Consider the following 26,517-nt stretch of genomic DNA (forward strand, 5'->3'; position numbering starts at 1 on the left):
TGATTGGCCAGCATTCTGGTGACGTCAGACGCCGCGGCGCGAGCCGAGGGCGGCCGGGTCGTTTCTCTGCTGGAGAGTGTTAGGCCCGGTGCTGGGGCTTGGCGGCGGGGCTGAGGGCGGCAACGCGCCGCTCACACTCATGAGGAGCCGGAAGGTGAGGGGCCGGAGGCCGGGCGGGAGCTGCGCCGGGCGCAGTGGGGGGTGCCGCCGCCAACTTTCTGGGAGCTGAGGGGGAGCCACGGTACGCCTCGGGCGGAGGTGGGGGATCTCTGCCTGGCTCTCGACCCCCGGGAGGGAGCTCCCAGGTCACGCCTTTGGAAGCGGACCCCCCCTTTTCCGACCTCGTCTGCGGGAAGGGGGTCTCCCAGGCCACGCCCTTGGAAGGGCACCCCCCCCCATACCACGCCCCCGGGCTAGGGACGCTCCAAGGCCACGCCCCTGGGAAGGGGGCTCCCAGATCAGGTCCTGGGGTGGGGGCGCTCTCTCTCCGGAGCTGGTCCGGACCCCTGGTGCCCTGACGCTGCCCAGCCCGGGGTTCGCGTGCCTCTGCTGCCGGCACCCGAGCCCGGGGTCAGCCAGCCCAAGTGCGGGCACATGACGACGGGTACACCCCGGAGGGTGGAGAGGATGGAGGGGCGCACTGGTAGCCGGCGGGCGGTGTGAACCAGGGCGAGGGCCCGGGACAGGATGCGCCCCTGCCTGGGGAGGGGGCCCTCCGGGGGGTGGGAGCGGCGCCTGGGGTACCTTTGACCCGAAAGTGTGTCTCCTGAAAACCCACGTGGTTGCGCTCTCCCAGTCCGACGTCTCTGCCTTTTGAGGGATTGTTCAGCGCGTCAGTGACTTAGTTGGGTTCGCGTGTCATTTTACTTTTTGTTTTTCTCACACTTCTGTTTGGTTCTAATGTAGGGTTTTATTGATTTTTTTTTTAACCTTTAGTTTTTTCCCCCAGGGGTTGCTCTAGGTCTTACCGTGTACATTGTAATTTAGCAGAATTCGTTTCAGATTGAACTAGCTTAGTTCCAGAGAGAGACACAAATGTTACCCCTATGTAGCTCTGTTCCCTTAACGCACACTGTTCCCTTAACGCACTTTTCTGGTGGTGGTAAATGTTTAATGTTCTAAACCCGATAGTACACTGTCATGATTACTTTACCAGCCGTGGTCATTTCCTTAGCCCAGTACAGCCTTGATGCCACGCATCTCCTTTGTGCTGTTATGGGCATTCCTGCCTACATTTGCATACGTGTTACTGTATGCAACTGTCTTTTAAATCACCTTAGGGAAGGAAATAATATGCACGTAAACTGTCTCCGTGAGGACGTAATTACCTTCACTGGTGCCCTTTTTTCTGTGGATTTGGTTTTTTTGGTTTTTTTTTTTTTTTTTTTTTTTCGGTACGCGGGCCTCTCACTGATGTGGCCTCTCCCGTTGCGGAGCACAGGCTCCGGACGCGCAGGCTCAGCGGCCATGGCTCACGGGCCCAGCCGCTCCGCGGCATGTGGGATCTTCCCGGACCGGGGCACGAACCCGCGTCCCCTGCATCGGCAGGTGGACTCTCAACCACTGCGCCACCAGGGAAGCCCTTTCTGTGGATCTGAATTATCGTCTGGGGTCACCTGCTTCCAACCCAAAGAACTTCCTCTAGTATTTCTTGTAAGAGGAGTCTGCAGCAACAAGTGCTCTCAGTTTTTGTTTATCTGGAAGTGTCTATTTTGCCTTCACTTTTGAAGGATGGTTTTGCTGGATATAGTATTCTTGGTTGACAGTTTTTTGTCTGAGAACTTTGAGTCTGTTTGAATGTACCCGCTGTGGTCTGGCGCCCACTGCTTCTGCTAAATCAACAGTTTATTTGTTGGGCTCCCTTGTCCTAAGGAGTCATTTTCCTCTTGCTGCTTCCGAGACTTTCCCCTTGTCTTTGACTTTCAGCACTTAAACAGTGTTGCATCTGCTTATAGATCTCTTTGCAGTTATCCTACTTGAAGTTCAGTTCTTTGAGATTGCTGGGTTTGGGGAATTTCCTGGCGGTCCAGTGGTTAGGGTTCCATGCTTCCACTATAGGGGGCGTGGGTTCAATCCGTGGTTGGGGAACTAATCCCACATGCCGCACGGCGCAGCCAGAAAGGAAAAAAAAGAGAAACGGAGATTGCTGGTTTGTACATTGTTGTTTTTCAATAAATTTGGGAAGTTTTCAGCCATTATTTCTTCAAATATTTTTTCTGCCCCTCTCTCCCTCCTTTCTTGCTGGTACTCCCATTACACGTATGTTGCTGCACTTAATAGTCTCCACCATGTCTCTGGGGCGCTCTTCATTCTTCTCCGTTCTTATTTCTCTCTGTTTTTCAGCTTGTGTAATCTAGCAATCTATCTTCAAGCTCACTTATTCCTTCTTCTGCCAGTTCATATCTACTCTTGAGCACACCCCCACCCCTGCCAGTGAATTTTTTACTTCAGCTATTGTAATTTTCAACTCCTGAATTCCCATTTGGTTCTTTTTTATAATTTCTATCTTATTATTGATAATCTCTATTTGATGTGATGTCATCAAATCTTTCTTTGATCATGGTCTCTCTTAGTTCTTGAACACATTTATAATGGCTATTTTGAAGTCCTTTTCTGATAAATCCAACATCTGATCTCTCACAGGGAGTCTCTGTTGCTTTTATTCTAGTGTGTGGGTCTGCTTTCCTGTTTCTTTGCATGTTTCATGATTTTTTGAAAACTGGACATGTTAGATAACATATTGTAGCAGCTCTAGGTACTGGTCTCCCACCCCCACCCTGAGGCTTTTTACTGTTAATGTCCTTTTTATTTGTTTGGTGATGGGGATTCTGGTAGAGTCTGTTTCCCTTCCCACAGCTGAAGCTGTGATGATGCTCCTCAGGGGCAGTGTTGGGTGTGCCCACAGTCACCTGGGTCTCACTAGTTTCAGGGGGGCTGTCTTCCTCTTTCTCTGACCACACCCAGCTCTTTCTTTTTTTTTTGGCTGCGTTGGGTCTTCGTTGCTGTGCGCAGGCTTTCTCTAGTTGCGGCGAGCGGGTGCTACTCTTCTTTGCGGTGCGCGGGCTTCTCATTGCGGTGGCTTCTCTTGTTGCGGAGCACAGGCTCTAGGTACATGGGCTTCAGTAGTTGTGGCTCGCAGGCTCAGTAGTTGTGACTTGCGGGCTCTAGAGCGCAGGCTCAGTACCTGTGGCACCCGGACTTAGTTGCTCCGCGGCACGTGGGATATTCCCGGACTCAAACCCACGTCCCCTGCATTGGCAGGTGGATTCTTAACCACTGCGCCACCAGGGAAGTCCCCACACCCAGCTTTTAAGCTCCGCTAGTTGCCAGCTGATCGCCCAGTCGTTTTCAGCGATGACCTGGAGTATAAATTTTCTACAAAGGTATCCAATCACTTTCTGGCTTCTTTGAAGGAATAGTTTCTAAGATCAGTGTTTGATGTTTGTTCTGACCCCAGGAGGGATCCTCCTGCTGTGTTTTCCCCTGGCTGTCTCCTGAAGACTATACGCCTACACTTTATCTTGATTTTTCTCCCATCTGCCTTTCATCACAGCTTCCACTGTTCTTGAGGACCCCTTAGGCATTACCTTCTCCACACTCTGTTGTAAATGAAGGTGGAAGAGATTAAGAGCCCTTTGTTTTGATGCCTGCCTCTTCTCCAGGCAGAATCTGAGCCAGGGCTCCCCAGCTGGGGACAGTGACAGGCTTCTCTGTGTGACACCCCTGCTCTCAGAGCTAAGTGCTCAGGGGAGGGAAGGGGGGCAGCAGCCTGAGATCCCCTGGACTTGCCTCTCCTGGCCTTGGAACCACTGCCTCGCTAGGAGGGGCGAGGGTGATGGGGCCCCAGTCTCCTTAGTGCCCTGCCCAGGCAGGAACCTCTGTTCCATGAGTGGGGCCTCGGCAGAAGGCAGCCCCTCCTCTCAAGCGTGTGCTGGAGACCTGGCCTCACAGCAGGTGGGGCGAGGGCAGAATGAGAAGTGCTGCCATCCTGCCCCCCTGGGAAGAAAGCCCTCTGCCTGGGGGGCGGGGGGGGAGGGGGTCCTGTGTGCTGACCTTGGCCGCTTGGGGTTGGGACACCAGAATAACTGTTTCTTCATTTTGCTCTTTGCTTATAGGACCATTTGCAAAGGCTTTAAATGGTTGTTGTTAATACTCTTCACCAGTTGCACTGGGGGAGGGTTAGTGGAGCACCTCTTGCTGTTTTGTTGATCTCTTCCAGCCCTTTTAGTCTTTAACTAGTCTGCTTGGAAGGAGGAAGTCCTCAGTGATGGGGGCTTTTTCATTTAGGAGTTGTTTACGTGGAAGCAACCAGTTTGCCTAACTGAAGAGCAACGGTTCTCCAAGTTAGAAAAAAATGTAATTGATCCTTGACATTTTGGAGCAAGGGCCTTAGAGGTAGTTTTACCCACGATTAAACTAAAGCCAGAATGCCACTGGAGTTGACTCTCGCAAATCTGGTGCGGATGGCAGATGGCCTGCTCAGGTGCCTGTAACCACAGCTCCTGGGTCTCAGCCAGACCCTCACCGACTTCACCTCTGCAGAGGGGCCCAGAAGGCTGAGGGGTGACAGGCCCCCCCGAGGAGCTGTGGTGCAAAGCATCTAGAAGTGCCCTGCTGCCAGCAGAGGGCCTGCACGGCACGCAGCCCCAGAGCCGGACGGCAGCTTCTCTGCTCGGTCCCTCTGCAAGCAGCCAAGGCTTTCCTGCGGGTGGCTCTGGTGACAGAGCAGGGGGAGGGGCTCTGAAGCCAGACATCACTGTGTGTGACCTCGGCAGGGTCCTCTCCCGAGGCCCCATCTGCAGTGGGGTGCTGCCCGGCACGAGCACAGCGCCTGTGTGTTGACACTCAGGGATGGTGGCCGCTGTCACGAGCGCCGGTCCCCCCTGAGGGAGCCTGGCACGAGCCGGCATCGGACTATAACGGAAGGAGAGGATAGTCAGCGACTTTCTGGGGCTAAGAATGTCTGTTCCCGACTACGCAGCGCTAGCGCTCCAGGGAGACTGGGTGGCGCGGTGCCGTCCCCGCAGGAGATGTTCTGTAACCTCTTAGGCTTAGTTCCTTGGGTATGAGCGCCACACTGCTGCCTGGGCTCTTTGAGCAAAGCCCAGCCCCGGGGCGTCCACATCAGCGCGTCCTGCCTGTTCTCGCTGTGGAAGCTGCCTTCCCCTTCCCTTTAAATGCCCTCCGCAAGCGGTCACGTGCCTCGGAGCCTCGGTGGCCTGCCCTCCTCCAGGGGCCTCTGGATGAGATGCTGCTGTGCAGATTTCTAAACCAGCTTGTGTGCTTTCTGATCTCTTTTCTCCACTTCTGGGCATGCTGCCCCCCATCCCACCCCGTCCTCAGCCCCCAGGTCTCGGCCGCTGGGACAGCGCTGTCAAGCTTGCCCTCCGCTACGCCCTCCTCACTATCCCCCAACTCTCTTACTTTCAAGTTCTCACTTGCGCTTTTATGTGTTATTTTCTAAGTGTCTGTGGTCCCCATTCCGGAACAGAGAGAGCAGTCAGTGGAGAGGCAGGTGAAATGCAAATGAAGCCCCAGTTCATGAATTGTCGCGTCAGTGCTGAACTTAGTTTTGACAGATGCACCAGGTTGTTGGCTGCCGGCAAGATGAGGGAGGCACGGGCAGGAACTCCCTTCCCATCTCTGCTGCTTTTCTGAAAACCTAAAATTATTCCTAAATAAAATGATTGTCAGTTTCATTGTTTTAATTCCTTTCTTGTCACTAGAAGACTTTCCTTTGCATTCCAAGTGAGATGGCGGCGGGCGGTTTGTGTGTTGCGGCCTGTCGAAGGCAGCAAGAGCTCCTTTAAGCTGATGGGATTAGGCCTGGCTCCCCTGTGATTTCAAAGAGAGGGTTTGCGGGGCGGGGGGGGGGGGTGGGGGGGCTTTTGCTTTTTCACCTTTTATCAAGAACCTTCTGAGCAAGGATACAGGCTGCTTATTCTAAACACCCGAAGTCAACTGAACATCTATTCACTCACAAATGGAGGTTCTAAAAACGTGGGAGGTGGGGACAGAGTATGCGAGCTTCCCGGATCATGGAAATGGGGGTCAGCACCTTCCACCCAGCTTTGTGCAGATGCGCCATTCAGGCCACGGTATCAGGGGAGCCCCTGGTGGTGCAGTGGCTGGGACTCGGCGCTGTCACTGTGTGGGCCTGGGTTCAACCCCTGGTTGGGGAACTAAGATCCCACAAGCCACACGGCACAGCCGGGGAAAAAAAAAAAAGAGAGGCCACGGTGTCTGTCCTTCCATGGTCGATAAAAACAGGGGGGTGGGAGGGGCCATCTTCGGGGTCTCTGACCAGCCTCTGGTCTGGCCCAGCTGGCAGGTGGAGTGCGGTCCTCGGCGCGCCTCCGAGCCCGGAGCTGCTTGGCCACATCGGCCTCGGCCCAGGAAGCCCACGTCGCCACGTCTGCCCGAACGGCATGTCAGGTGAGCCTCAGCCCCTCGGAGACAGGACTGGACCGAGTGTCCACCTCTCCACGAAACATGTCACGTTAGAAAGTCTTGAGTGTGGCGAACAGACCAGAGGCGAGGTCACGGCGCTGTCGCCATCAGAGGAGGCCCCGCCCTCGGTGCACGTGCTCCCCACCCACCGAGAGCTGTGGGCTCAGCGGCCTCTGCTGGGCAGCCTGAGCGATGCTGGCACAGGCCATGCTGCTCACCCCAAAGGGCAGGTGGGGAGGCAGGGGACTCTGTGTCCAGCCAGGGGCATGCAGCCATGGTGACCCGGTGGTCCGTTTCCAGAGCTGCTCCCTTGAGCCGCAGCCCGGCGGTCTGGCTAGACCTGGCTTCACAGCAGCAACTGGCCTGGTTTTCCTCCTGGGGCGCCGCTTGTTAGAGCTGCGCTGAGTCAAGTTCACGGTCCTGTTGAGCGCCCACTCCTGCCATGGAACAGAGAGTCCTGCCTCATCAGAGCTCACAGCCCAGCAGAAACGAATGGAAGCTGGGTCTGGGGTCATCATTTTACATGTCAGGGCGCCCCTCGGGGGACAGCGTCAGTCTGGACTCCGCCCCTTTGGTGGCAGACAATGAAAGGACCCTGTCCTGTAAGTTGTGGCTCCAGCAGTGACGTCGCTTGCTGTGAGCAGGACTGCCCGCCCCTGGCGTTGAGGCTTGTTAACTGTTTGCCATCCGCTTCGTAACCTTCAGCGTGTCTGGTCTTCCCTTGCCTTTTCTCTCCTGACAGCCTTCCTCATCACAAAAAGCCACCGACAGGCGCACGTCCAAGAAGTTCAAGTACGACAAAGGTCATCTTGTGAAGTCAGAATTCCAGAAACCCATCCCCCAGAGTGACGGCACTGCTGCGCCCACAGCGACCCCCGAGACCCCGGGTCAACGCGAGCCTCTGGCATCGGCCGAGGACAGGGCCAGGCTTCCGGGAAAGGAAGCCAGTGGCTCCGCTCCTCAGGGGACCGAAGGACTCCCCCAGGGGCACTGTGGAGTCATGAGTGACGCCTGCCCGGTAGAGACTGAGGACAGGCCGCCCCCGCCGAGATGCGGGGCCCCTGCGGGAGGAGACTCCGACAGTGGCTGCCCCGAGAGGGACGGGGCGGCGGCGGACCTGGAGCAGAGCCACACGCCTCCACTGCAGATGGACAACAGCGTCCTTCTCGACGACGACAGCAACCAGCCGATGCCAGTGAGCCGCTTCTTCGGAAACGTCGAGCTCATGCAGGTAAGGCCTGTGGCCTCTCCCCTGGGCAGGCAGCCCCCAGCAGACCGCACGCCTGGTCACGGCCCCAGTTCACACGTTGAGTGCCACCCGGTGCAGATCACACACAGTAAGAGCTCTAACCCGGGAGGAGAGAGCAGAACGGCTGCTGGTGTGGGGCATCCCCCGCACGGAGCTGAGAACCGTTGCCATAGCGAGCGCGGGTGTGGGCGGGCTGGCCGACGTGAGTCTGGACCCTGCTGTGGGGTGTGAAGTCATGGCCGTGGTTTGCGGCCCTCTGGGCAGTTCCCCTGCATTTGCCGGGCTTGCTTTTGCTTTTAACCCAGAGTCTGTCCTCTCTCCCTCCATCACGCTGGTGGGGAGCACGCTCCCATGATGGGGGGGACCAGAGCCTGGAGACGGGTGCTCGTGCTGGGCAACCCGTGCCTGAAGCAGGTGTTCTCTTCCCTCCAAGGACCTCCCGCCAGCATCGTCATCCTGCCCTTCGATGAGCAGACGCGAATTCAGGAAAATGCATTTCAGAGCCAAAGACGACGATGACGACGATGCCGACGGCGCAGAAACATAGAGGGGGAGACGCACACACTGATCCTCTGCACGTTCAGTACCGTTGACTGCTTCCCAGCTCAGCACATTAGAGATTTATACCAAACCTATCTCCAAGAGTCCATGCTTCTAATCAGAATTCAGAACTGACCCACAAAGGTCAGCAGCACAGAACGCCACGTACCCGCGGGGAGACTGGCACACGTGGACTAAAAGACCTCTGCGTGCACAGCTGTTTCCGCAGTGATGCGTTTTCTCCCATCTGTACCCACGGGGTGGCTCCAGCTAACTTCTCTCGTAAACGAGAGATCTCTGTAAAGGAGACTCTTAAGCTTAGCTTTGATAACGTGCAAGTTTATTTTCCATAATCAATTTGATCATTCTTGTGACTGATTCAATCCCAGTTCTTAAAGAACTCTTCTTTATTTCTGTATATGAAGCTCATGTGTACCTTGGACATTCAGCAAAATCCATATGGAAAAGAAATAAAATATATTTTGAAAATATTTTTAAAGAAGGCTTATGTCCCTAGAGCTGTATTCCTTTCTAAAACGCTGGACAGCCAAGTGGAGAAAATAGATCCTGTCCTGTCTTAACACGTGCGAACCTGTTAACCAGCGCCAAGAGCTGAGAGCGCAGGGCTGTGAGCTGGAAGGGACACGGCTCCTCCTCTTGAGGCTGTGGGATTTCTGAGACGGTAGGTGTTCGGCACATTCCTCGCCCTGTGTGGTGTGGGGAGCAACCATCCAGCGAAGCCGTGCTCTTCTCCCTGGTGCAGTGTTACCTGGTGCAGCTGCCCTGCCGGAGCTGCACTGCCACGCCCCCTGTCTCAAGGAGCGCCTGGTGACACATTCTTGCCAGTGGGCTCCGGAGAGGAATGCGGGCCTGCTTGTCTGCTGCCCCTTCCTGTCACCAGCTGCTGGCAGAGGACACCAAGGCTGGTGACTAGGAGAGCGTCCAAGAGGGAGCCTGGTCCCTGGGTGACAGGCACAGGAGGAGAGCTGCCTGCAGTTCCGGAGGGCCGTGCTGGATTTTCACGAGTGAGCAGCGGCCCTACTGTTGCTGCGCTAGCAAACACTTCTGGTTTAGTTACGACAGCCGTTAGACTTCCCTCCCTCTAAAATGTCCTGTGAACAACGGAAGTTTCTCACATAACATCATTTGGGGGCAAAATATAGTTGAATTGCCCTGTAAGGTTGGCCACTGTCCTTGATGGACCCAGAGTGCCGCCGGGAAGCGCCTGTCCCCACACATGTCCCCACAGTCCCTCTGATTCAGTGTGGTCGTTGTCCCATCAGCAGCTGTGACCTTCCCCTGCTCTGAGTCATTCTGTGATTTATTGGTCAACAAACTACTTTAATAACGTGACGATGTTGCTTCTAAGGCCTTTTGGCAGCATCCAGGGAGAGTAATTTACAACCTGAGATTCTGCAGGAATGACTGTTAATCACGGCACTCGGATTCGTGGGGGTCGAGCTGCATCAGATTTCAGGGGATTTTGTCTTTCCCCTACACTGGCTCCCGGGAGAAGCATCAACCTGAATCACAGCCCACCTGCAGGACAGACACGTCGGCATGTTCCCACCAAAATGCGAAATGTAAACCTCACTCCTGGATGCCTGAGCCCCGCTGGCTTGCGGTCCGCGTGGAGCCTGGAGCGGTTCCTCCCCAGCCGCCCAGGTTGCTGAGCTAAACCGCAGGAAGCTCCCCACGTGTTCCAGGCCTTTTTCTAACTGATGACGGACAGTGTGGTGGGCCATCGTCCCGCCCACCCGCCTCCCCGGCGCCAGCTGGCTCCACTGAGTCGCAGCTCTGGTTTCCAGTGGCAACTGGAGGATCACGTTGAGTGCAGGGAACGCGCCCAGTGGAACCTGCTGGGTGTTGAAGGTGGCCAGGGTGGGCAAGTCCATGTCCCTGATGGTTACTCCCGAGAGTGAGACATTACCAAAAGAAAACACCAGGTGTCCCTGTAAAGAGGCGGCTGGGACCAGGGCGGCGCATCTGGGGAACCCGTTCTGTGCTCTCGCGTGCAAGGACAGTGCAAAGAAAACACGTCGTGAGGCCAGCCCAGGGTGACGTGAGCAAGACAGATGGAATGCAGATCAGGCCCGGGGGACGAAATAAAGTTTCAAAAAGCATATTAAAACGCGTGTTAAAGTTGCTCTAATTGGGAATACTCCGAGGATGTGTTCCGCCAGGATCTAAAGTGAACACCCGACCCACAGGCCAGGCCCTGTGACACATGCAGATTTTTAGAAACACTTCCTACGTAAATCCACAAAATGACCTACCGGTGCCAGAGCAGGAGGGGTGTGGGGTGCGTCCTGCGAGCATTCCTGTGACTCTGTCGACTGCCATCGACCGCTCACCCCGCTTCCTTGCGCACGTCTGTGCAGGGGACCTAGGACCGGCCTCAGGCACGACAGTTCTCAGAGCTCACAGGACTCGGGAAAGCAATTCAATTTTAATCTTGGTCACCCCGATTAAAATTAGCAGAGAGAAAAAGTGCACGGGGCCAAGGCCAGGAGAGACCGGCACAAGCTTCCGGACACTCTCCCGGCAGTCACACCGAGGCGGCACGATGTGGGCAGCAGAAGCCCTGACCAGTCAGCTCTTGGGGAGGCCTGGTGCCCGGGCAGCCCTGTGCAACCAGAGGCCGGGGGCGGGGGAAGGAAGGGGTCCTTGTGACAACTCTGCTGAGTTGCCCTCCAGAAACATGTCACGAAGAGGTTGTAACAGGCGCACTCCAGCAGCAGAGAGCAGGCAGCCCTGCCCTGGGCACGCAGCCGCGGAGCTGGAGGGACGGGGTGGGGGCCACTGGGCCTGGTCCGGCCTCCTTACTGCACAGATGGGACCCACCACGCTCCGGGGCGTCCAGCCTATCCCACGTGCCCACTTCCCAGCACACTAGATCAGTGCCATGAACTGAAACAGCACTTTTCAAGTCCCACACTGAACTGGCACCTTCTAAAATGTGTGTATATTTCAGTGACGAAGATAGAATGATTTGGGTCAGCTTCTTAAAAGTCATTGACTCATTTTTTTCCTCATTTTCATCATTCTCAATGAGGGCAAACTTTTTTGACGTGTCTATTTTTAAAAAATCTTTATTGCTTTCGTGATTATACAGTACATGTAAAAATTCAAGTATTATAAAATGTGACTTTAAAAAGTAAATTTAAAAAAATTATGAAATAAATGCTCATTTCAAAAACTTCAAGTATTATAAAATGCATGATTTAGAAAATTAGTCCTTTGTGACCCAGTCACCCCACCCCACCCCCCAGGTTTCCTACTCTTCACACGCAGTGACGGTCTCTGCATGACCGGCACATACGTGTGATACACACCCGTGTCACACTGGGCATGGCCGAGCCACCTGCCTGCCTCGTGCACTTAACAGCCAGCTTCCCACTTCTCACATAAATGCCCGAAACTGTTACAGAGTAGAGTGTCAGGTTGAGTCATGAAATTAATGCTATCTATCTGACTGTTTTGGACCCATAGAAACACCAATTGCCTATGGGTCAGCAGAATGCCACAAGCAGCCCCACGGACATTTGGAGGGTTTCCCACTTTCTGCAGTTAGAAATAATACAGCAGTGAATATCCTTGTATTTTACCCCAAAAGGGTCACGACTCTTTCGAGCATTTAGAAGAGACCAGAGGACGGAGCACTGCGTTTGCCTGGGGCGTGGAGGCCCAGAGGAGCTGAGGGCTCACACAAGCTCCCTGAAGCCCGAGTGGCCAGGTGAGACGGGAGCCGCCTGGCTGGGGACACCGCACGCACACATGGGTGAAGCTGGAGGGAGGCCACTCCTGAGACTGGGTGTCCCGGGAGCCACCAGCATCGTCCTCTGGCAGCTGGGCTTGCAGAGGTCAGGAGACAGCTTCAGAAATGTGCTCAAACCAGAATCTGTAGGAAGATTTTTTTCAAGTGTTTTCCGGGAATATTGGAGTGGCCAAAAAAACAAAAACAGGAGCACCTGTTGGAAGGATGCACGTGCTGTCCGGGCTGCATCACGGGCGCTGGCGAGCACGCCGCTTCCTCCGGGGCACCGCCGGGGCTCGGTAGATCCTGCTGGGGTCACAGAGGAGTTTGTGGGTGGTCTTCTTGTGGCAGGCGATGTGGACTAACTTGAGGTTCTCAGAGGTGAAGAGCAGGCGGTAGAAGTACTTCCAGTCCACTTCTCTCCCCTCGGCGTCATGGATGGCCGCGGCCAGCGTGGGGACGACCGTGCGCTTCTTTTCTATCCTGCAAAGCAAGGTTAGAGACGCCGTCTCCGCTGTCCAATTTGTCACAATACCCCAGGCACCTGCCAGGCCTCCTTTTCTGTTAAAGCACAGAGATGGTTGAATGTGGTGTCTACTCGGCTGAGACATCCATGAAGGTTTGGCGGCTTCCAGGAGAGACAGGCGGAGATGGTTAAACTCGGCAGAGGACCTGCACTCAGGCCGTCCCAGACAGAGCAGGGCGGGCGCTGAAACGGGCTCACCCTGTGGCCATCGAACAAGCACTGGGGACATCCCTCCACAGGCTGGCGGGGGTGCAGCGCCCCACGCGGCCACGCCCGCCGGGCCAGCCAGCCTGGCAGAGCCTGATGCCGGCCACCCGGGCTTCTCACATTTTACAAGTAGATGGGGGACTTCCCTGGCGGTCCAGTGGTTAGGACTCGGCGCTCTCACTGCTGAGGGTGCGAGTTCAATCCCTGGTCGGGGAACTAAGATCCCACAAACTGCGCGGCACAGCCAAATTAAATAAGTAAATAAAAGTAGGTAGCGCGTACTTTTTTAAATACTGAAAAGGACACAGAGAAAAATGAGAGCCAACCATAGTCCCATCACACTCACTCACCAACAACTTGGCTTCCTTGGTTCACACTTTGGCTATGTGCAGACTTAGCAATTACCTGATACTGTACGAACGTTTTTAAAGAGAATCTTACAAATGAAGCTAAAGTCACCTCCAGCTGCAGCCTTCGCTCTCACTTCCCGCCTTCCCTTCCCAGAGACGATCTCTATTAAGGGTCTGACATGTGTCTTTCCAAAGTTCATCCTGTACTTTTATACGCATATGTGTATCCACTTAAAACAATCGTGATGTTATCTTTGTGTAAACTGCTTTCACTTATAAGCAACAGTTCAAAAGACCTAAGTAACCAGCCTAGAAGCTTGTAAACTTGACAAGATGGAATTGGAAACAGCACAGCTCGGGGGGCTGGTGGCAAATAGACCGGCATAGAATCCTGTCCCCCACAACACAGAAAAGGTAACAATAAATAAGTATCTGAGAGTAAAAGAAAGAAGGCAGCTCCCCTCTGCAGACACAGAAACCAATGCTGGACCACAGGACTGAGCTACACTCCACAGCTCAACAGGGTTCCGGTCCTGATGGAGGCCCCCGGGGCCCTCAAGAGCCAGGAGGGGTGGGCCGAGATTCCCACCCCAGCCATTAGGGGAGGAACAGGTGCTGCTGGGGGTCCAGGGCTTTGTGAGGGGAAGGAAAAGCCTCTGCATCAATTACCAACTGCTGCATAACCAGCCCCCCAAAACCTAGCGGTTCTGTGGGTTGTCCTGGCCCAGTCACGGGGCTGCACTCTGCTGGGGGGTTGGCCAGGGGCTGGCCCTTCTCCTCGCGGGGTCTTTCATCCTCCAGGAGGCCAAGTCAGGCTCCCCGGCGTGGTGAATGTGCGAACCCTTGCCAGGCACCCCCAGGTTCCTGTCTGCTTGATGCAGTGGAGGGACGAGGTAAGCACACCCGGCAGGTGCTGGTCACAGGGCACCACTAGTGTGACCGTCCTCCAGTCACGCGGAAAACCAGGACCATCAGCCCACCTCTCACACGTCCAACTTTACGCTGCACGTGGTAGGGAACCCGCGAGCAAGGAAAGCCCCCTGAAAGCCCCGGGCACCTGGTGGAAACATGCAGAACCGCTCGGTGGGGACACCCGGGCCGTCTGCAGACACCTCCCACCGAGGACGAACTCATGGCCCAGACACACGCAAAGCACAAGGAATGCACTGCAATGCACAGAAGGATGCAGCCAACGGTGGCGCCCCCAGAACCCCCAGGGATCTTAACACAGACCACTCCCTCTGCCGCCAACTGCAGAGCTCAGGGCCCCGAGAACACCCTCAGGGTCCACAGTTCGCTGAAAGGACTCGGAAGGCCCCGAGAGCCTCCACACTTACAGTTTACAGCCACGAAAGCATGCAAATTAAAACCATCCAAGGTTAGGGACACACAGGGCGGGGCGTCCAGGGCAGCTCCGGCCATCCCCTCCCCAGGGAGTCATGGACAGTGCTCCCAGCAGTGGTGGTGACCACACACATGGAGAATCAGCAGACAGGCTCGCTCCCTGAGCCTCGGCACCCAGAGTCTTTGCTGGGGCTCTGCCATGTGGGCACAGCTGACCTCATCCCCAGCACCCCCAGAGGGCAAGCTGAAACCACGTGACCCAAACCCCCCACCTTGGTCACACTGTTAGGCTGTCCAGTGATCCCCGGCCCCAGGGAAACAGACACACTAGCAGGCAGGACACTCCGAGGGCTCAGAGGTGACCTCCCAGGGGTCAGGGGCAAAGGCCAGACCTCTCTTTGCACACAACCATAAAATAAGTGTATTTAAACTAAAAAATAAAAATGAAAGCAGACTGGCATGAAGAGGCGTGTTTTTTAAAAATAACCCAAAAGCACTTGTAGAAAGGAAATATGTACTCAATGCTGAACGCACAGACGGAATGCAACAGAGCTGAAGAGAGAATGCGTGAACTGAACGCACAGGAAGTGTGTCAGCTCGGGCCACCGCAACGAGATACCATAGACCGGGCGGCGTAAACAACAGAAATCAGTTTTCTCACCGTTCTGCAGGCTGGGATTCTGAGATCAGAGGGCCAGCGTGGTCGGGTTCTGGTGAGAAGTGTCTTCCTGGCTCGCAGACGGCTGCCCCCTCGCTGCGTCCTCACGTGGTGGAGAGCAAGCCCTCTCTTCTTATGAGACCACTGTCCTATCAGATCAGTCCTATCAGATCCTCCCTTCCAACCTCATTTACGCTTAATCACCTCCTGAAGAGCCTATCCCCAGACACAGTCACCCTGGGGTTAGGGCTTCAGCACATGAATTTGGGGGACACAGTTCAGTCTGTGGCAGGAAGTCCCCGGGAAAGGGAATGTGTAAGAGCAGATGCAGCACAAGGAGGATGGAGGAGCTGGTCCAGGTACGTGAGGGGGAGTCAGAGAATCAACGCTGAAGAGCTTCCCAAAATTAAAGACAGACACATCTTCAGAGCAGAGAATACAAGTCCCGGTCAGAATTTAAAATGGAGATCAGTACTAGATACGCATCATTTTCAAAGAGAAAGGGAAAGTCTAAAGCTGCCACAGAAAAGGCAGAGGAGACTGACGGCAGCCTTGTGAACAGACGCCAGAAGATGAGGTGTCATGTCTCCAAAGCACTGCGGGCCAAGTGGCCGCCGGCCTGGAGTCACGTCAGCTCAACAAGCGCTCAGGGCCTTTCTACGACCCCCGGACCCTCATCATCAGGGAGTGAGGCTGAGTGCCATGTGATCTGTGGGTGAGCGTAATCGAGGACCGACCCCGGGAACACGCCCACACTTTGTGCAGGGCTCACAGCGAGCAGAGGGGGTGACACCAAGGTGACTCCACGGGGCCTGGGGGCAAGGGGGACACAATTCTGCTTCCGATGTGCTTCTCCCAGGGGCCCCACTAAGGGAACACAAGCAGACATCTATTTCCCAAACCACCGAAGGGTGGGGTGATGGGCAACGGAAAAGGAAAACTCGGTTAAACACACAGAAAGCACAAAGGAGACCCAAAAGGGAAGGACCGGAACGGTGACTGGGAACCCAGAATAGAGGGCTGAAGAAGTCCAAACACATTTCCTATTCATTCCACCAACACTGGCCACAGTGGCCAGACGCTGTCCTGGCTGCAGAAAGACGCTGGGGACGTGCCAACACCACTGACCTGGCAGAGCGCGATGCTGATGGGGAGCACGGCCATCACCACACGGGCAGAGGACGGCAGCCGTCAGCTCTGATGGGACCATCTCGGACCCCATGGGAATAAGAGCAAGTGGGACACTCACCCAAACCCGGAGACATGTCAGAGTCGACAAGAAAGGGGCGGAAAGACGGCAGAGCAGCTTAAATCCAGCCACGCAGATCTGAGGCCGCTCGCACTCACGCCCCCGCCACTGAGGCTCAGAGGAGGCGTGAGTGACCACAGCTGCGAGCGGGCACCAGGAGAGGCAACTAGGAACCTGGCGGCAACTGAAAACAAATGCCCACTTCTAACCAGTTCACGGAGCAGGGATAACATCACGACGGAAATGACAGAATCCTTACCCCTGAATAACAGTAAAATTACCGAACGCACAGTGGTAACTAAAGCTGAAACTGATAGCCTGAAATGTACACGTCAGAAAACAGGAGAGATGCAAATTAACTGGTAAGCAAGAAGAAACCCGAAAAAGCAGAAAGAAGGGATGCAAAATGAAAGGCAAATGAATGAAGTTAAGGAAAAGGCCGAGGATGGTTTTGAAAAGAGGGAGGGAAGCACTGATCCCAGACAGGAAGACTTCTCGCAACACCGGGTATTGGAGGAGGCGCCCTTAGCCCTCGGGGAACAGGACCCCTGCCCGCCGCCCAGCCCACACGCCCGGAACTCAGGCGTGGAACATCCTCCCAGGACAGGCTGCACCCCCGTACGTGCACCCCTAAGCCTGCACATGCGCGGTGCAGCCCTTGTGGCGTGAGGGGGCCCGAGGGGTGAGAGAAGAGGGCAGGCTGTGGACTGCAGGCCACTGCGGCCACGTCCCGGAGCCCTGAGAAGTCCGCCGCCTGGGACCAGGAACCTGGCCTGGGCCGCGGTGACACAGTCCAAGGGGGAGGACAGCACGTGCTGTACTGACAGTTTGTTACTCTTTAGTGTTTAACTATTTAAACACGTGGCTTGTGGCTTCAGCCCCATCAGAGTCGGGGTGGGCCTGTGGCCACGTCTCAGGGAAACAATCAGACCAGTGTTTTCAAACCCCCGCTGCCTGCTGTCAAAACCACATTTGAAATTAAAAGCCAGTACGTGTATCTATGTGGACGTATGTGTATTTAGAAGAAGAGCGGCAGTGTAACTGGCACGTTTCAGGAGACATGACTCAGGGTCTGGCGTGCACACTGCTGCTTCATCCGTGTTCTCTTCTAGGCCGGCCTGTTTCCCTCCTTAGATGCTGGCGGTGTGGCCCCTAGTGGGCCGTGAAAACACAGGAGCAGACAGATGGCATGGAGCCCAGAGATCATCTTGGGGTGCTCCAGGCAGGTAAGAAACAGCACAGCCAACCAGTAGAGAAAAACTAGGGTATCTTCATGATACAGGAAGGGAAGGATTTCACACAAAAAAGAAGAGCTACATCTCAGTACACTGGAATTTAAACCCGTGACGATCAAAGACATCCCAGAAGCGAGAGACAAGCCCAAACTGTAAAAACATACCTGTAACACAAAGAGCCACCAGAGAATCAGTAACCAGGACGTGTAAAGAATTCTTACAAATTAATTAGAAAACCAAAGCCCAGTAAAAACTGAGCAGAGGAAGCAAGAGCCACTTCACAGAACACAAGTGGCCAATAAACACACGGACGTTCAACCTTCCTAGTAATCAGGCAAATGAATTACAACAGGAGAATCTCTTTCTCGCCCATCAGACTGGGAGAACGCAAAAAGAGTACTGATACCAAGAGGTGGTGAAGCCTGGGGCGCGTGAACTCACAGCCAGTGAGGGTGTCGGTGGGACCACCCTGGAGAGCAACCCGGCAACACGCAGGACGGGAGACAGGGGACGTTAGCAGCCAGCACCCGACGCAGGCAAAAATCCACGTGTAACTTTACAGGAGGCCCTCTGCGTGCAGGGTTCCTTCGTATCCGCGGCTCGGTATCCGCAGAGTCAACCGATGTGGATGGAGCAGTACTCTAGTATTTCCTACTGAAAACTCCACGTGTAAGTGCAGCCACGCAGTTCAAACCCCACGTTGTTCAGGGGTCAACAAGAAAAGCATCTCAGTGAAAATAATAAAATTGTCCATTTCTGCCCTTGTTTTTAGAATGAGCTAACACACACATAAAATGATCCTGCCAGCCAAGACCTGCTAACCCTGGTTGAAGCAGGAAACGCCCTACACGTCACAACGCAGAGCTCCCACTCCCTGGGCGAGGCAAGGACCCCACACAGGGTGCCCGTGCCACACCGACCGGGCCCGCAGCTGCCGACCACTGCCTCCGCCCACAGGTGGGCGCTGGCGGTGGGAGGGGACGCGCGGGGTTGCACAGGTGCGGACGGGGATGTGAGCCCACCGCGCTGAGTGACACCCGCCACGCAGCCCAGGAGCGTCAGCACCGCACGATCCCGGCAACGCCTTCCACGCCACACGCCCACGACGTCTGTGGGTCCGTGACACGTGCGCTGGGCGCGTGGCGCACCAGGCAGCCCGCCAGCCGTGGAGGCCGGGCAGCGCCAGGTCGCAGGTGCACTCCGGGTCTGTGGTTGTGGCCTTCAGCCCCACGCACTCACACGTGGTCCAGGTTCCAGGTGCTAAAGAGGACGCGGCTCTCCCTGTTGCTGTAGGGGTTGATGGAGTGTCTGGAAGCACAGTCGTCCACGTCAAAGGGACCCTGGGCCGAAAGAGAGAAGGTAAAGGCCACGAAGCCAAGGAGCATCTCACTGCCGCTCCGCCCGCGACAGAGGCACCCCTTGGCGGGGCCAGGCCCCTATAAAGAGTCTGTTCAGGAGGTAAAGCATCCTGCCCTGGAACGGCACCCCATTCCCTCATGACCCCGGGGTGATGCTCTGCGGCTGCCAAGGGGACAAGTGAGCCTATTGGCCGTTTGGGGTGCCAGCTTTCCCCATGCTGCTCCCATCACACGACTGCTCCCCTCCTGTCTCCTCCACGGCTTCCCGGCATTTCCCTGAGACCCTGCACAGGCTGGGCCTCGGAGACGTGCGAAAACATCTCCTCCTCCCTGAAGCCCCCAGCCCCACTCCGGCCCCCGAGGGCCCTCACAGCCGCCCCGCAGGAAGCCTACCGCCCGACTCGCTTAGAGGCCTTTGACCCAGAGCCTGCCCAGGCCGGGGTGAAGGGTCTGGTCTCTGTCTCCGCCACACACACTGCCAGGCTCCAGGCGCACCCCCCCGGGAGGGAGAGGTCGGCTGTGTGTGAGGTGTGACGCGAAGCCAGCTGGGAAGGAACGGCGTTTGGATGTTCAGGGCCCGTCACGCGTGGGAGGGGCTGCCCGGTGGGGACAGAGGCATGGGGGCCTATGGGAGGGAGGCCGTGCCCACCCCTGCCCACTCTGGTCCCAGCGCCAGCGGCAGGAGTGGATTTTACTGAAGCGCAACGTACAGCTTGCAAAGCGCAAGATGTGCCCTTAGCTGTCTCCACAGCTCAGAATGCTGCTTCCAGCTGATGCCACCCACCGCGGTGCCAAGCTCAGCCAGAGCCCGAAATGCCACATCCGGCCACCACCCTGCAATCCTGATGCTCTCTCATCCAGGATTTCCCAGGGGAGCAAAACACGCATCAGCCACCCAAACGAATGCCATCCCTCCTCTCACACCAGGGTGGGGTCTCGGCTCACGAGCAGTTGTGTCCTGCCGCCCGCACCCGCCAAAGCGGTTCTCAAGTGAGGGCCCTGAACCAGCATCACTGTGGCACGTGTCAGAAATGCAGGCTCTCAGGCCTCACCAGAGCTGCTGCAACAGAGGCCCCGGGAGGGGCCCAGGGGGCTCACGAGCCCTCCAGGGGGTTCTGACACCACTGACGTCTGGGAGCCACTGGCTGAGACCCTCCCTCACCCCGAGAGCTGCCCCAGCTCACCAGGCCCTGGCCGGGGTGGCCCCGGGCACGCGCTTGTAGCTCACCTGGCAGGAGAACCAGCCTTCGGGCGTGCAGAGCCGGCGGCCAGCCTTTGCCCCCCTGTCGAAGTAGCTGCTGTTGTAGCGGGCGGCCTGGAGCTTCTGACACATGGCACCCACGACCCGCAGGTACTCTTCCCGAGCCTCCGTCACAACCAGGGACGCGCCAGACGTCACCTAGAAGAGGCAGGGGCACCGCTGGACGCGGGCCATGCGCCCGAAAGCCCACCGCCGCCGGGGTCCCGGTCCACCAACGCCACAGCCCTCAGAGTCCCGCCCCCTGGGGTCCCAGCGCGGCCCCGAGGTCGGGATCCGGGCCCCGCCCCCTGGGGTTCCAGCACAGCGCGGAGGTCGGGGGTCTGGCCCCCGCCCCCTGGGGTCCCGGCATGGCCCCGAGGTCGGGGATCCGGCCCCCGCCCCCTGGGGTTCCAGCACAGCCCGGAGGTCTGGGGTCTGGCCCCCGCCCCCTGGGGTCCCGGCGCGGCCCCGAGGTCGGGATCCGGGCCCCGCCCCCTGGGGTCCCGGCACGGCCCCGAGGTCGGGGATCCGGCCCCCGCCCCCTGGGGTTCCAGCACAGCGCGGAGGTCGGGGGTCTGGCCCCCGCCCCCTGGGGTCCCGGAATGGCCCCGAGGTCGGGGATCCGGCCCCCGCCCCCTGGGGTTCCAGCACAGCCCGGAGGTCTGGGGTCTGGCCCCCGCCCCCTGGGGTCCCGGCACGGCCCCGAGGTCGGGATCCGGGCCCCGCCCCCTGGGGTCCCGGCACGGCCCCGAGGTCGGGGATCCGGCCCCCGCCCCCTGGGGTTCCAGCACAGCGCGGAGGTCGGGGGTCTGGCCCCCGCCCCCTGGGGTCCCGGCATGGCCCCGAGGTCGGGGATCCGGCCCCCGCCCCCTGGGGTTCCAGCACAGCCCGGAGGTCTGGGGTCTGGCCCCCGCCCCCTGGGGTCCCGGCGCGGCCCGGAGGTCGGGATCCGGCCCCCGCCCCCTGGGGTCCCGGCGCGGCCCGGAGGTCGGGGGCCTGAGCTCACACCGCCTGTGCGTGTCTGACGCTGGGAAATTTCTCTGGGCCCGTGAGATGGAGCTTCGGTCACAATGAGGTAAGAACTCAAGCTCCAGGCATCGCGGCCGCCCTGTCTCCCAAGCACTGCCCACTGCTTTGAAACCCGAGAGGAAGTGTGCAGGTGAGGAGTGAGCAGCGCACTGCCGCCCACTGGGGCGCAGGTGGAGAGTCGCACCCATGGGCACAGCTGGGCCCACAATGAGCGCTGGGCAGAAGCAAGGAGACCGCCTGGCCCAGTGGGAGTGACAGCAGGGCAGCAGATGGGTCATCACCGGACAGGGGGCTGCATCCAGCAGGGGCTGGGAATGATGCCCTGGAGATGCCCACCCGCCAGCGCGGGGAGCGTGTCCTCAGCAACAGAAGGAGCCTGAGGGTGGCCACTTTCAGGCAGAGATGGGGGCAGGGGGAGAGGGGGATCTGGACCAGGCCCCAGGACCTCAGACACCCCAGTCCTGAGGTTTCCTTCTGTGTAACGGGATCTCAACAGAGCACGTGTGGGCAGTTCTGCGGCACCAACGTGCAGCCAGGCGCAGGTGAGGGGTGCGGGGGGCGGGTGTCTGCAAAGGACGAACAAGACGCCCCACGGCTGACGTCCAGCCACGCAGCACAGGGGCAATGGCGCCCACGGGCCTCTGCGGGGAGCGCCCAGCCCACCCCCGGGCTCCAGCGCCAGTTCTCTGAGGAGCTGGCACAGAGGGCAGAGCCTGAGGGCCCTTGCCTGCCGCTGCCCCCAAACCCACCCCCTGCCGCCTGTCCTCCCATGAAGGGTGGAGGAGATCTGCCCAGAACCCAGCCTCAGGGGCCAGTCAAGCACCCAGGTTATCCTCCAGAGAGGGGGCAACGCACCCCCAAAGCACCACGGGCACCAGTCCCCTCCACGGCCTGCCCTGCTGAAGGTCGTCTGTCAGCTGGGTCACCTCCCTGCTGAAAAGGAGCGGGACAGAGTGCACTGGGCCCGAGGACCCATTTCTCCTCGGAGGTGAAGTGCGTCTCCATCGGAGACTTTCGGCTCTCAACCTGTATCAGTCTGCTTCTCACACCTCCCGGAGGGGAGCCCAGAGTCAGAGCCTGGACCCACCACGACTCGGAGCCCCTGCTGCTGCTTCTTGGAGGTCAGGCAGCTGCGCCTCGCACAGACGGGAAAGTCAACAGCAGCGCTGGAGACAGAAGAGCAGCTGCCGCTCCCCACCCACCGTGTGGGCGTCCATCCAAGCTAATGGTGGACGGAGACGGCTACTTGGGATGAGTTCACGTCGAAACTGAACCGCCCAACAGATGAAGGCGTTCAAAGGTGGGTTCACTACTCACAGCCCGTAGGGAGAGTTCACGCAGACTGCAGGGAGGCAAAGTCTGCAACCCCGGACCCAGCTTGAGCTCTGACAAGTGGAAGCCAGATGTCGGCCGTGCGGGGGGCTCTCCGGGCAAGCGGCCCATCCATTGCTGGCTCACGTCCACCTGCACCCAGACTGGCATCCACAGCAGCACCTGCCCCTGAACCTGCACCCATGCCAGCACCCACCCCAGCACTTACACCAGCACCTGCACCTGAACCTGCACCCACGCCAGCACCCATCCCAGCACTTATACCAGCACCTGCACCTGAACCTGCACCCACGCCAGCCTGTGCGCTCCTCCAACATCCATGCTGGCCCTGGAGCAGAGTCCCAACAGCAGAGCCCGCTTCCAAACCCGCCTGGCACACCCAGCATCAGTGTGGACCTACCTCTCTCAGGTAGCTCCGGATCCGGCTCTCACAGCTGTATCTCAGGTAGCCAGACTTGTTCCTAAACCGGGACTCCAAACCTGCCGGAAGGAGAGACAAGACGCCTGGAGCCCAGGGCCCGTGCTCTCCCAGGAGGGGCGGAAGGTGAGGGCCGTTTTGCTCAGCTCCATCTAGAGACGTTCTAATGGGGACCTGCACGCTATCCCTGGATTTTGTTCATTTGGGGAGAAGTCTGGTCCACCAGCACAGAGCATCTCAGAGGCCACCGAGGGGCTCCTGCCTGGTGGCACCTCCAAGCCCCTTTCCCAAGAGGGCTGCAGTCGCTCAGGGCTCCCTCCGCCTGGCTTGAGAGGCCAGTCAAAAAGGTGGGAGCAGCCCAGGTGAATGGATAAAGAAGATGTGGTCCACCCAGGTGATGGAATATCACGCAGCCTCAAAGAGGAAGGGAATCCTGACACCTGCCTCCACATGGATGAACCACGGACACATTAAATGCTGAGACGCCGATCCCACTCGTACGAGGCCCCTGGAGGAGTCAGAATCACAGGGGCAGGAAGAAGGCTGGGGGCCACGGCTGCGGAGGGTGGGGAGCGATGTTCAGTGTGGGCAGAGCTTCAGTTTGGGAAGATGAAAATGTCTGAGGACAGATGGTGGTGACGCTGCACAACAACGGGAAGATATTTAATGCCAGCGAACTATATGCCTGAAAACGGTAAAGACGGTGAATTTTACCTTATGCCTACTTGACCACAATTGAAAATTAAATAAAAATAAAACGGCCAGTCCCAGGGCTGCCTGGCCCCTGGCCCCGTGCTTGGGGAGCCCCTGGTATGGGAACTGACACAGATCCCATGTCCCAGCAAGCTGGCCCGGAGGAAGCACTCCCCACCCGCTCCCTCCAGGCCCGAATCCGTGAGGCACCTTCGAACCATGGCGCGTCCTCGGCCCTGGTCTCGGCTGCGATGTTCTCGCTGACGGTGCCCAGCAGGTCGGCCAGGAGCTTCTGACGCAGCGGGGCCCGCTCGTCCGACAGCAGCTGTCGGGCGGCCTGGATAAGCTCTGCGTGCGGCTCCTGGAACACGCTCAGGAAGCGGCTGATGTCACTCACGTCTGCCACCAAAGGGAACAGAGAGGCCACCAGGCTTTGGAGCACTGCCTCGGGGAGACCACCTCCTCCCCCAGGACCAGCCAGACCCCTGCCCCGACAGTCACCAGCCCAGGGTTCCGGGCCTTAGGCCTGGCTGCCCGCGCCCGGCTGGTATGAGGACAGACAGGGAGGACACGGGACGCAGTTTGGAAAACGAAAGCCACCCAAGCGAGTTGCCGCCCTTCCCCTCAGCCTTCCTTCCTCCAAGTGAAATCACCTCGTCTTGGGACCTCCCTCGAGACCTCTCACACTCCAGGTTTGTCCCTTCACTGTCCTGCTGGCTCCCGGGGCCTTTCCGCTCACACCCGAAAGCCGCAAGCCCTCCGAGCAGGCACTTGGGACCGAGGGCTTCACAGCGTCCTACAAACAGAAGTCCAGACGCACGCGAGGAACAGGCCGCACGGTCCCGAGGGTCGTTCCAGGGATATGGGGCCACTCAGGGTCCAAACATCAATCAGTGTGATCCACCCTCAACAGGCTAACCAAGAAAAGTCACATGATCATAGCAACTGGCGCATAAAGACAGAGAAAACCTTCAAGACCTAAAGCTTCGTGAAAAGGTCTCAGACTGAACACCAAAGCCATACGCGGAGAAGGATAAAAAGGGACAAGTTGGATTTCATCAAAATTAAAAATTTTACTCCATGAAAGACGCGGTTAAGAGAACGAAAAGACAAGCCGCAGGGACTTCCCTGGTGGCGCAGTGGTTAAGAATCCGCCTGCCAATGCAGGGGACACGGGTTCGAGCCCTGGTCCGGGAAGATCCCACACGCTGCGGAGCAACTAAGCCCGTGTGCCACAACTACTGAGCCTGTGCTCTATAGCCCGCAAGCCCCAACTACTGGGCCTGCGCTCTATAGCCCGCGCGCCACAACTACTGAGCCTGAGCTCTAGAGCCCGCGCGCCACAACTACTGAGCCTGCGCTCTAGAGCCTGCACGCCACAACTACTGGGCCTGCGCTCTAGAGCCCATGCACCACAACTACTGAGCCCAAGTGCCGCAACTACTGAAGCCTGTGCCCCTAGAGCCCATGCTCCGCAACAAGAGAAGCCCCCGCAAGGAGAAGCCCGCACACCGCAACAAAGAGTAGCCCCCGCTCGTCACAACTAGAGAGAGCCCGCGCACAGCAACGAAGACCCAACGCAGCCAAAAAAGATTAATAAAATAAATAAATTTATTTTAAAAAAATCACATATACTCTTTGGCTCAGCAATTCTACTCCTAGGAATCCTTCTCACAGAAATAAAAGCATAATGGTCATAAGAACATATTTATAAAAAAAAAAAGACAAGCTGCAGACTGGGAGAAAAGATCAGTGTCAACAACACATCTGACAAAGACTCATCCAGAATATATTAGGAAAAAACTCACAAAACTCAACCGTAAAAAACACCCCATTAGACAATGGACAAAAGACACTTCACAGGAAGGTTTACAGATGGTAAATCAGCCCAGGAGAAGATGGTCAACACCATCCGTCGGGAGGGAAATGCAAGTCCAGACACCATCGCACACCCACCAGAACGGCTAAAGTGAAAAGAGCGACAATGCCAAGAGCTGGAGAGGCCGTTCTCGTCCCTGCTGTGGAGGTAAGATGGGACTGCAGCTCTGGAAAGCGGCGTGCAGTTCCTTTTCTTTTCTTTTTTAACAACTTTATTGAGACTTAATTCTCTAGAAGTACAAGGAGCACAGCTGCTTGCCACTAGGAGCGCACAGCAGACATGTCACCTTCACTGCTGACAGCAGCGTCCCAACCGAGGGGCGAGGCCACACCTGCACTGCTCTCAGGCTTCTCTCTCCGCCCTTTCGGCAGAGGAGGTAGGACAACCTCGGTTCTCAGAGCTCCACTTCCTTCCCCAGGCACCAGAAACATCTCCTGAAATGGAAGCCCCTTTGCACAAGGGCCAGACGACCCTCCCAGGGAAAGGGCACACACCTGGCCCCCGGCCTATGGCTCCAGAGTATCACTTGTCATCCAGCACAGACTCCCCTAAAGAACCAACTCCAAGAGCACCTGCTCCAATAAGGCAGCCCCGACAGGAGCCTAAGGACGGTGTGTCCGCAAACCCGACAGAGACCAGACACTGAGCACAGCATCAGCCACCAGCCCATCCCTGAGACAGTTGATAAAAGAAATGTTTACATATTGAGATGCAGGGACGTTGTTCTGGCTTCCACATGAGTTAACGTGCATTTGATGCTAACTAAAACAGCCTTTTTGTGGCTGATCAAACATACACTGCACATCTGCTTTAATTATTAAAGAAAAGGGCGCACTGACCAGAAGTAAAGAACATCCATGTTAAAGATAAAAATTAATGCCCCTCTTCCTGGGACACCAATGCTGGTTACTCCCTCGATCGTAAGGCTCCCTCCCAGGTGCCAAGCCCATGCTGACTCGCTGTGTACGTGCTGGTCTGGTTTTTTTTGAAACCTCGGAGAAAT

The 26,517-nt window shown here is 57.2% G+C and overlaps 2 protein-coding genes across 7 annotated transcripts in view; one reads left to right on the plus strand and one right to left on the minus strand.

Moving 5' to 3' along the window:
* On the plus strand, window positions 1-11,423 carry C1H1orf174 (chromosome 1 C1orf174 homolog). Of its 2 annotated transcripts, XM_019930973.3 has the most exons (4): window positions 1-154; window positions 6,325-6,435; window positions 7,193-7,681; window positions 8,133-11,423. In XM_019930973.3, the coding sequence occupies exons 1-4, from the start codon at window positions 140-142 to the stop codon at window positions 8,244-8,246; spliced, it is 729 nt and encodes a 242-aa protein (XP_019786532.1). In that variant the 5' UTR covers window positions 1-139; the 3' UTR covers window positions 8,247-11,423. The 2 variants fall into 2 exon arrangements, with proteins under 2 accessions (XP_019786532.1, XP_019786534.1); XM_019930975.3 differs by lacking the exon at window positions 6,325-6,435 and having other exon boundaries at window positions 11-154.
* Window positions 11,316-26,517, minus strand: part of DFFB (DNA fragmentation factor subunit beta) — an 18,368-nt gene continuing 3,166 nt past the window's right edge. Inside the window, exons 3-8 of one of the 5 annotated variants that reach the window (XM_019930967.3) lie at window positions 23,846-24,034; window positions 22,925-23,004; window positions 22,048-22,122; window positions 20,152-20,322; window positions 18,805-18,905; window positions 11,316-12,479 (exon numbers count right to left, since the gene is read on the minus strand). In XM_019930967.3, the coding sequence (XP_019786526.1) occupies window positions 12,245-12,479; window positions 18,805-18,905; window positions 20,152-20,322; window positions 22,048-22,122; window positions 22,925-23,004; window positions 23,846-24,034 (851 nt within the window). In that variant the 3' untranslated portion in view covers window positions 11,316-12,244. Of the gene's footprint in view, window positions 12,480-15,084; window positions 15,231-18,804; window positions 18,906-20,151; window positions 20,323-22,047; window positions 22,126-22,924; window positions 23,005-23,845; window positions 24,035-26,517 lie in introns of those variants that run through there. The other 4 variants (XM_019930966.3, XM_019930969.2, XM_019930971.3 and 1 more) reach the window with 4 other exon arrangements.

This window comes from Tursiops truncatus, chromosome 1 (genome assembly GCF_011762595.2).
Source record: "Tursiops truncatus isolate mTurTru1 chromosome 1, mTurTru1.mat.Y, whole genome shotgun sequence".
In the NCBI taxonomy this organism is placed as follows: domain Eukaryota; kingdom Metazoa; phylum Chordata; class Mammalia; order Artiodactyla; family Delphinidae; genus Tursiops; species Tursiops truncatus.